The sequence below is a fragment of the Sinohyriopsis cumingii genome, chromosome 2, assembly GCF_028554795.1.
Source record: "Sinohyriopsis cumingii isolate HCF-2022 chromosome 2, ASM2855479v2, whole genome shotgun sequence".
Classification (NCBI taxonomy): Eukaryota; Metazoa; Mollusca; class Bivalvia; order Unionida; family Unionidae; genus Sinohyriopsis; species Sinohyriopsis cumingii.
In genome coordinates, this window is record NC_142962.1 from 84,403,733 (window position 1) to 84,415,142 (window position 11,410).

Here is an 11,410-nt window from a genome sequence, read left to right on the forward strand (position 1 = left end):
AAAATTTGAGTTTTGAGGTAGACAATTGTCTCACGAAATAAATGTTGCATATTTTTGAAAGAAAGGAATCTTGTTTTGTGGTATATCAACAGTTAGTCCAGTTCCCTGCTCTGTAGATTCCCAATTCGGCAGGATACTATTAAACACCACTATGGGAACCAGACACATCAAGAAAACAAAAAGCAGTGACGTAATACACAGATTTTTTGCGTACACATGATGGTTGTTGAAATCAGTTGGAATGATCTTTCACATGTTGGACATTTTGAAACTAAATGTTATTATAACAGAATAATGAACAACTTCATTAGAAAAAGCGCGTTATTAAAAATTAATTTTGATGTGATTGTAAAATGAGGATTCAGTCATTAAACAGCCCAGTTCCGTAATGCTCCCCCACCCCACCAGTTTTCTTAATGTCAAAGTTAATTTTTTTCAATTTTTGGAGGTCATTCGGTAACTCACACCCTTGCTTATAGTGTGGTCTATGTTTGTGGACTATGTTTTGCGTGAATTGTTGAGGGAGAGGTGTATGTTTATATTTTTTCTTTAGTTTCAGAAGATCTGCGGATGACGTGGAATAAAGCTTCAGAGTTTGTAAACATTGCATGGGATGGTCTCTTCCAGTCCTTTTACCCTCTCTATTATGAGGTCACTGTTGGTTTCAGTCCCTCTGGAGGGGACATCATTCAGTGGCAGGAGACAAGGAATACCTTCATTGCTTTTTCTCTTCCCATTAAAGACATCGGAAACTCAGGACATAGTGTATATGCAACCGTGAGAGCCATTGCTGTGAATGGAATGTACAGCACACTTAATTGGAACACCTTCCTTACAATATAATGAATGTTAAAAATTTGTATATAATATAGTGAAAAATATAAACAATTAACCATCTCTTCTTTTCCTTGATATTAACTTCTACTTTCAACTTGTTATTTTAAATATTGTTTAAGTGTTGTGGGTTTTTTCTTTATCTTCATTATATAGCACATTTTGCAACTAACATTTTTGATCTATTAAAGTTATAGAAAGAGGATTTTAATATTAATGTAGAAAAACAGGAAATAGGCATGTTTTGCCATGGGTGCAATGGCAATTATCATTTTGAACTATTAACATTTTTTAGCCAAATTGAAATTTTCATGTTTCATGTATCTATGTATCAGTCAAAACTCACTATTGCCCCTGGCTTAAAGTTTTCAATATTTTCCTTTTATCACATTCAGAATCTCAAACCTTAATAACTCAAACACCATGCACCACTCTAAGTCACAGGTTGGAGTAAACCATACTAATACCATTATAAACTTTAAACTTTGACCAAATTTGAGCCAAAATGCCAACTCTCAGCTAGCTGTTATAGATGAAGGGATATACAACTAGAAGACAAATGATGCTAATTCACATCATTTGCTAGTTAATCATGTCAGTGTCTATTGAAAAGAGATTTGATATTGTGCACACCAGTCAGCTTCCTGCTGCAAATGTGAGCAGCATAAAATATCATGTGCTTTTAATTAATATAGGCTTTATGTCAGATTTTATTGTTTAAACTTACAAACCAAACTTAAGTTTTACAATTCAATGAAATTTTGGGAAAAATTATGAGAGAAGCACTCCTCATATGTATAAACTATTCAAAAAGGCCCCAGTGAAACCACTTTTCTGTTTCACAATGATGGATGAACAAGCTTAATAATAATAATAATAATAATAATAAGAATAATAATAATAATGACTTTATTTAAAGAGGGTAACACAATTAGCTAAGAACTAATCTACCTTGAGTCCCTCAATATTACAGAGGAAGTTATTTATTTTAGCTGCATCTGTGATGTTCACCCACAAGCTCCAAGCAAGGTAGTGAAGGACCCTTTAATGAGAGGATAATTTGGTTGTTTACAAAACTTTGCAGTAAATCATTGATCTTAGCAACCTCTTTTTCTTTGATTTTATTGGCTAGTTAATGTTACTGAGTCTTGTCAACAGTGAAGAGCTTTTAAAAACACAGTTGGTCATTGTGTCAGTAATGGCTTATTTTTCACTACACATGAATGGACATACAGGTGTTGTCAAAAAATTTAACTGACCAAATTCCTGAAATTGCATTTCATGTAATTTGACTATATATGTTATCAGAGTTCCTGAAAATCTAGGATTTGTTAAACATGTCCAGTAGTCAGATCAACTGTTTTGACAAGCATACTCTGAGCAACTGGATATTAGATCAGAGGAGTTGTCAAATACCATTATATCATATTTTGTTTATCCATTCAATTGCTGAATAAACACCTTAACAAACTAAAATTCAGCTGTTATTAGGTCTTGTTTACAAATTGTTTCTTTGGTGAACAATCAATGGAGGTGTTGCAGATTAGCTTGTTTAGTCATTATGTTTTCCCAGTTGTTTAAACAGTCTATAGCTACAAAACGCTGGAAAAAAGAGGTGTCAGAGCTTATTTCCTGGACTGCTCAAAAACCCAGGACTTACTCCAGGGTTTGCACTGTATATCTAGACATTGGATTAGCCATTCATACCATGTGATTTGTATCACACTGTGTCTGTTAGGACAAAATATCTGAAGCCTAGGTCTGAATTAGGAAAAAACTAAACGGCAACTAACTTTAACTCTTGTCATCCAAGACTTTTTTTGCTGACCTAATCAAACAAGACTTCTTCATCCATCTTTGCAGAAAATGCCAATTAATAAGGTCCTGGGTATTTTTGAGGTAGTAAATCAGATTGTCATCAGTTAATAATTAATTTGGAAGAAAGAGTAGAGTGGAATATACCACTGTTGTTTGGTGAAAGTTCTGTTGTATAGTTTACTGAGGGAATAATTTTGTTTTAAGAGTTAGTTAAGAGGAAATCAGTTAATAATGAAAGAATAATGGAAAATCTAAATCAGTAGCATATCCAGAGTAGAAAATGACACATTTTCTATTACATTTAATACTGAGGTATATCTGTTTCCAGGTTTTATTATAACTTCTTATATTTTCTTTGAATGGTTTTATATTAAATTTCACAAGTGTATGACTACCACCTTAATCTTGGTGGAAAATCTTGGGTATATATGCATGTACTGAACCCTTAAAGGCTCCAAAATGGTTGTATTTGTCAGACATGTCTGATACATGGTTTAAAATGACCAGTTAATAGCCTGGTATGTTGGTCATCCAATATGAATATAATAATTTTTATTATTTTTTTAATTGTACCACTTGTAGAAAACGGGGTTTCCCTTAGGACTTGAAACTGAAGGGGCTTTGGTTCCTGGGCTGAAATTTCCAGAAGTCAAAAATTTAAGACTAATAGCAGGATAGTCATGCAAATGACAGAGAAAGAAAACACTTTTGAAACTAATATACATTTATTTTCAAACACAGAAAGAGTCTTGTTTTATGCACAAAACCACAATTACAACATATGATATTGAGGGACAAAAAGGAAATTTGAACATTGCACATTTCATTCACAGACAGTATTTTGTACATTTTATTCAAAGACAGTATTTATAGTCCATGATAGAAAATTGTTGATGTTACCAATAAAGGGTTAACCCAAGTTTTTTTTTTAACACAGCATAATTTATATGTCACTCCTGACAAGACAATATACTATAGTAACTCATTATTTTTCTACCCCACATCCCTGAATTTTCATGTACGTTTGAAGAATTGTGTTTTTCCAATTTCTTACTACTATGTTTTCGCAGTCTGAATCAATATTATGCTGATGTTTCCCTTAGAAACAACTCAAAATATTCACCTGAGCCATGGTATTAATATGTAATACTTAAATTGATAGAGCAAGTCACACATTCAAAAATAGACTGTAGTATACACTGTAACAGTAACATTAGAAATTACCAAAATAGAAAATAATTCACTTATGCCAGAAGTGCCAATTAATTAGCAGACAATGATTTGAAATCATTAATTACCCCAAAAAATGTTGAGGGGTGTATAACATCATCAAAACATGTGGTACATACCCCAATCAAGTCTCTGATTTCTGTCCACCATTTTCAATTTCTAATCAGCACGTCCAGTTCACTATCTTGCTTTATAAGGTGTTAAATTTCAGTTATTTCAATTTGTGTCACTCAAACAATCCGTTTATCTTCCCAGAACAAAAGATCAAAGTTGATAACAATTTCAGTTATCCAACAATCCCATATAACACTTCCCATGAGAACAGAGCCAATTAATATGCGGATGACGCAGGTGCATAGGTATGGTCATTCAAACAGCAAGAATGTCAAACGTTATTATATGATACTGATTATAACGTCTGATGCTGAGGCAAAATTTCTAAGAGTCAAACCGATGCATAGAACGGAATACACGTGTCAGTTATGCATCAAATATGAAATTCACAAGTCAAAATCTGGGAGTATAGGTCAAAGGGAAACCCTGGAAAGTAACAATTTTCTTTTGTGTTTTGATAAATTTGTATATATTTTTACCATAACTCATGTAGCATATTTAAATAAAATTACCTTTCAGTTTTGACTTTTCAAACATTTACTTGTTTAATTCCCCACCTATCTGGGAGTTATTCTTATAGAAATGTGTTGGTTTTCTTTACGTTGATGACACTGATTGTAGAACCTCTACTGTAGCCACAAATACATCTTTCTGTCTCAGAAAGTCTTCTGGATATTAAGGTTTGATCCATAGTTATTCCTTTATTACAAGAATTTCTCATGTATAAGTCATGCATATTGTACTCTTTATTTTCTCTTACTGTTTCATATCTGTATGCATCTCTGTCATTTACTGCTTTAAAGTTCATTTTGCAATACATTTTGTGCTTGAGGGATAACTTACACTTTTGCAATCAAAATGCTACTTAAACTTCAGTGTTTATAAACATGTACCTTACTTATCACCACAGTGACACTCTCCTCTTTTGTCTACAACCCCAAAATCTCTGATCCCAGGGGTTTAGTCCTGGGACCACTTGAACTGCATATGCAAATTAATCTTTTCTTGCCAAGTAAATGTCTTTATCCACTTGTAAAATAGGCTCCAATCACCAGAATATATTTCCAAGTGAAGTTTCTGGATAGGTGCCCATAATAAAGTGTGCCATTCTATCCACTGGACTTCATGACCTGCATAGATGCATTGGTGCTATTCTATTCTTGCCTGGTGACTTTTTCTTTCCATATATTGACATATGCTACACAGGCTCCTAACATCATGATGTAATCCAAACCCATAATATTATTGCTTGATTATGTTATGAGTATTTGATATCGCTAGATGGCTTCAAGTTTTACTATCATGAGAGAATTTCATTACACTTTTCCTGAGTTTGGAGGGGCGATTGCTTGATGATACCCAGTTTTACCATCACATGATTGGTGTCGCTTTGGTAGAAGTCCATTGAGGAACTCGAGTTGTTCCTGCTGGGCTCATAAACATTTAAATCCATTGCTTTGACCCGATACTTCATTCCAACATGGTCTTGTACCATCAATCTCCCACAGCCTAACTATAAATAGGTCATTATCACAACACTTTGACTCCAGAAGCCTTGAGACCATATCTGCTGATGTATTTATTGCTGTGTATTATACATTGGTAACATTTGTTTTCATCTTGTATTGTCAGCATGACTTTCTCAATAAAGGCATCAACACATTTATGACTCGAGCATGGTTAATGTAGCATTTCAAAATCATATTTGAACCAACATCTAAAGCCATCAGACTAGCTGGTCTTTTTGGTCCTTTCATGTCAGGAGCCAACACAATGAATTGTGGCTAGTCTGAAAGAAAAACTGTTCGTATGTTTAAATGTTTCACAGTACACCGCACGAAATCATTTTCTGTGTTATCACTTTGATAGTGTCCTACTTCCATATACCATGACTTTCTTTTAACCCTCCTATACTTGAAAAATCAATCAAACTATTAAATTTTCACTGGCATCATTATCCAAAATGAACTGATTTGTCATATCCAGGGGTGTGAGTACTGGTGGTGTTGATTACATAGCATTTAGCATTTCAGACACTTCCATACATTTCTTAATCCACTTAGATGCTCACCCTAATTCCTAAATTTATATAGACAACTAGCAACTGATGAAAAGTCCTTTATGAGTCTCCCATAGTCAGAAAAAACCTCCAGGAAGTTGCAAAGCTCCTTCACATTCGATGGTATAAACCAGCATTTCACCATCAATTTTTTTTAGGGTCCATTTTAATCCAAGTTTTTGACATGACATACCTGAAGCAAGTATGTCATATCATATGCAACCAAGTTTGAGTTTAAGGCCTGCCTGTTGAAGTCAAGTGAAAACTTTCTGTATACAACTTGTCTTCTCTTCGAAAGTTTACGTGAAAATGTTTCCAGGTATAACAGGTACACAGGCACATTTTCCCATGCAAACCTGCCATAGTATCTCCACCAATCTTGCAAAGGTAGAACCTGAATTGCATAGTATGAAAGACATTACAAAAGACTGAGACAATCCATTTGGTGTTATGAATGCTGTTTTTGTATGTTTTGCACTTCCATTTTTACATGCCAATAACCATTAGAACAAGGGTAAAAAATCAAGTTGCACCAGAAAGTGAATCCAGTTAATCATCTGTATGTGGTAAGCATTCTTCAGTTAGTTGATTTAATACTCTATGGTCATCATAAAGACAAGTACCGGTAGTACCCTTCTTGCAATGTATATGCACAATGGGTGAAGTCCATAGGCTTGATCATGACTTACTTTCCATAGGTTTTTCAATTTCATTTATTGCAGGAATCATAATTCTACAAAGCAGTTTCACTGATCTATCAACCCCCATGTTTATCTTTTGATGTATCTGATCAGCTCTGGCAATTTCATTTGATTTTGCAAACAACCATGAGGACTTGTACAGCATCTGATCAACCTTCTGGCCCTGAGCTGATGTAAGACCTTTTTTAGTTTCTTCAGATAATGTGTTTAGGTGTTCAGGCATTGGTTAACTTCCACTTGAGCAAATAAATCCCCAGAAGCATTATCAACTTTATCATCCATTGGTATATAGTGACCCATAACAGTTCCAGCATAAACTACTTTTGTTTCATTGGTAATGTTCATAATCCTTACAGAAATGACAGTAGTAATGTAAGTTACGTAGTGACACAACGGGAATTAACATCACACTGTAGATTTACATCATGGGATGTTTTGGAAAAAAAGTGAAATTTAACAGCTGTCCGGGCGTTCTGGGGCATAAGTGAAGTGTAATGTAAAATAGTTACTGTCTATCCAATACTTAGCTATATACTATCCAACACCTAGTTATCTACTATCCAACATGCTATGTATAGTGACCAATAGCCCATACTATACTATCCAACACAACATTGGTGGTGACCATCATCTACTGTTCAAAATCTGAAACTACACCATCAACATGCCATGGGAATAACCAAGACTCCTATTTCTCACCCATGCAACAGAAAATTCTAGCTGATTTGCTAATATGGTTTTTCTTATCTCAGTCTGTTTGTCTCAGACTGGTAATTGCTCAGTCATGGTGACCTCACACTTAGAACTACTTTTCAAGGGAAGAAACCCTTGATTTCTGCTGTACCTGAAAGAGTATTTTTTTTAAATCAAACAACAACAGCAGCAGAGATATAACAAAAAGAACCTCACTCATAAAGCACCGTAAGGTCTTCAACTTTGATAATACATATGCAAAACATTTTCAGAGAGACTCACACACACACACCAAATTCAGCCATTTTATAGAGCTCATAAATGAAAGTGTATCACTTAAGCAAAAACAGCTAAGGCCATCAGTGCTAATCACATGAATAAATTGTTTTAATCCTCACTGCTGGCCCTAACACAAAAACTATTTTTATACACTTTATGGTCTTGAAATAAGCTGTAATTCTTGGCACACTGAACACATAAACATCAAGTTAGAAGATATCTCTTTGAAGCAATTTGGAACTTAATATTACAAGTTCAATGAGAGACAGACAAACACAAGGACAGGGGACGACATAAGAAACATAATAAAAACCCAAGAATGTATGTTAACTCCATATTTCCAGATGGGTGTCCTATATCTACAGATGTTATAAGAACAAACATTCCTGTGATTTTTGTGACCCTAACAATAACTTCTATCTTGACCATGTAGTCCGTCTTGATGCACTGGGCCAAATGAGTCATGCATTTTTATGGGCACCACATGGGCAAGAAAACATAGCATCTTAACAAAAGAAAAATACTTGTGAAAACAAGCTTGCCAAAGTTGACTTATAAACATATTACAAAACCTCAAGCATGACAAAATACAGAAAACACTGTTCTAGACATACAGGCTATACATGTTATTGGCCACAAAAATCCTAACTCTCTCAATAACTCACAAATTTGTCAAGAACCAGAAATGTGTTAAGTTAAACATGCTTTCTTTACACTTTGTCAAACATATCAATTTGCCCCATTTGTGTCAAACATAATGCAGTTTAGAATGAAAATGTCTGCACTTACCAATCAAAATGTTAGTTCATCAGTCCACATGCTATTCCACAAGATTTCCCAGTTGCTTAGCATTGCACTAGTAACAGAAAACACTTGTCATGTTTCCAAGACAGAAAATAAGTTATACGTTTCCAACAAAACCATGAAGCAGAAATCTGACATGGTTATCAGCTGGGTATTGTGTTTGAAGGATTTTTTTTAAATACATGGTGGTAATTTTACAATCAGTATTAATTACAACACCAGTGTCACATGCAGCTGCATCTCTTCCAAAGAAAAGGTGAGTTATATATGGTAGTAACAAAGGTCTTTAATTCTCCATGAATAGTCCAACACATATAAATCATACTACTGACATTAATCAGTTTGTTGGAGCTGTGTACCCAGTACTGTATCATTGGCTACCATATTTCCAAATTAGAACTAATAAATGTTAAAGGTTACCATTATAAAAAATGTTAATTATATGACATCTATCAATTAAATGTGAAAATACATAAATATATGAAATGTTTTTCTTTTTTCTCTCGTCTAGAACTTGTGTACTTATGGTTGACCTGACTGCCCTCATTAACATATTCACCAACGTATTTACCAACAATAGCACGTGGCTCAGGATGCTCATTATGCAATACTTAAAACGTGTAAAAAGCATAACTCGTCTTTTTTTTCTGTTCCAAGAACTGTAGATATGGCTAGATTCTACTGAGATAATTATTTTGATTTTGATAAAACAGTATAAGACAGGATGACGTATAAAAATGTGAGGTAATTAATTAACAGTACCTGATGAATACTGTATGTGATAAATGTGCTAATTTGAACGGAAGAAATTGGGTAAAAAAAATCTGCCTTGGGTTTTCACAGAGACAAGGAAATCCCATATACCTATTCCATTAATGTAATAACCTATGAAAAGGGTAGGAGTGTATGTATACATTTTACTTACAAACATAAAAATGCTATCACATAAGAGGTGTGGGGTATAATAAAAAGGGGTGGTGGTGAAATCACACTCAAGCAAGATACAATAGGGGTGTTGATATACATGTACACACTATAACCACTAACAGAAGAGGGGATTTTAAGTTTTTTTTTGTAAGCAGACTAAAACATACGTTGTGTATACAGTCACAGAGATTTGGCAATTATTTAGTAATATCTCTTTTACTAATAAGGGCCATTAGGTGTTGTCCTGGATTGTTGATGTTTATATATATCCAGGACAACTACATCAGCATTGATTTAAGTACTCTGTTGATCTACAGATGGAGACACTGAGTTTAAAATCAGGCTCATTTGCCTCCCTGTTCCAATCTTTTATTGTGGAGTCAAAAACTGTTCTTGCAGTTGTTGTTGCTGCTGCTTTCATTTTGCTTATCTTTTCCTCTGCTTCTCTTGAACCTTCATCCAGTTTTGATTCAGATGCTTGAAAACCCTTTCCCTATTAGGTACCTCCCTCTCCTGTTTCTCATCTACCCATGTTCTTTTTACTTCTCCACTTTCTCATCTAGAATTTATTGGATGAGCCCCTTGGCTATTTTAAAGAAGATCTTCCACTTAAGGTGACGTCTGGGGGGGGGTAAGATTCCGTCTCCTCCACTCAGCCCAGGAGATGTTGTACTCTCCAAGAGTGACATAGAGATGCTTAGTTTTCCCACTTTACAGTATTCAGTTATTCTTTTTTCTTCTTACCTCAACTCAGGATCAGTGCCGAATGATAAGATTGATGAACAGACCACTTTATTTGTGCTAAGCACATGGAAAGGAAAGCATCCTTATCAAGCGGAGACATGGATATGGATGAAAAGATTCCTAACTATGGTATCTTTGTCCAAGCTTCTCTGAATAATGATTACCCTATATGCATCAGTGTAATACTCAATTTACCAGCAGCAGTCATACTTACCAGTAATAATAAGTTAACGATGGATGGCACAACAGGTGAATGCCCCAATTGATATGTTTATATATTAAAAGCCCTGATGTGAAGGAGACCATCCTTCAAAAGTGGAGATGCAAATGTGAAAGAACATGTCAAACATTTTTTTTCTTTTAATAAAAACAAGAAGTTCAACAAAAATGAGCTAACACCATTTTTTCTAAATCAACATTTTTGTTCACAATCCCCACTAACTCAACAGCAAACCATTGATGGGTAGGATTAGGACTAGTCCCTTTCTCTTCATTTTCAGCTAAGAAACAATTGCTAAACCTTTTTACAAGGTTGTGTAGTCAGATGTTACTTCCAATGATCTAGTACCATGTCACTTTGCCATTGATGAACGTTTATGTGCTACAGAAATTGGATAGCAATAATGTTAGTAAAGCCACATTCTGTTTTGTCATCATTTCTATAGAAATCACTTCCAAACAACTCAGTACACGTTCTAATGGAAATACCAGACTCCATTGACGAAGATAATATACACAAAATTGATCACACTTTATCTAATCTGATCCTTGTAATTGCACATTATTGAATTGAATGGATACAGCATTTCTTCTCATAATGTCAATGATATTGTCTTCCAGAGGAGGTAATCCACAAGAATGAAAATATTCCACTCAATAGTTGTTGAGAAAGTAGACAGCTTCCCCACTGGATTCGTAGAAGCTATGTATGAACTGTGAGTCAGAAGTTCAAGTAAGTTCCATGTATTCATTCTTTATAGTTAATTACTTTTAATTGAAAAAATATGTCAAGTAAGTGAATGAATTGAAGTGTTTGTGTTCTTTGGCAAGAAACCTTCGATGTGTATGATCTCCAAAGAAGTCGGTGGAGTTTTTGAATGGTCACTTATGTCTGTATGCCATTCTTTCAAGATCTTCTCTTCTGGGACGAGGGTCCCTGCTTCTTCCTAATACTCTTCTTCAAACATTTATAAAGTTGCACTTGACA

General features: G+C 34.5%; 1 protein-coding gene across 1 annotated transcript in view; it reads left to right on the forward strand.

The window, feature by feature from the left end:
• Positions 1–5,658, forward strand: part of LOC149805301 (uncharacterized) — a 384,402-nt gene extending 378,744 nt beyond the window's left edge. The window contains exon 55 of the mRNA XM_089949218.1: positions 554–5,658. Coding sequence (XP_089805344.1) covers positions 554–843 — 290 coding nt within the window. The 3' untranslated portion in view covers positions 844–5,658. The remainder of the gene's footprint in view (positions 1–553) is intronic.
• The last annotated feature ends 5,752 nt before the right edge of the window (positions 5,659–11,410 follow it).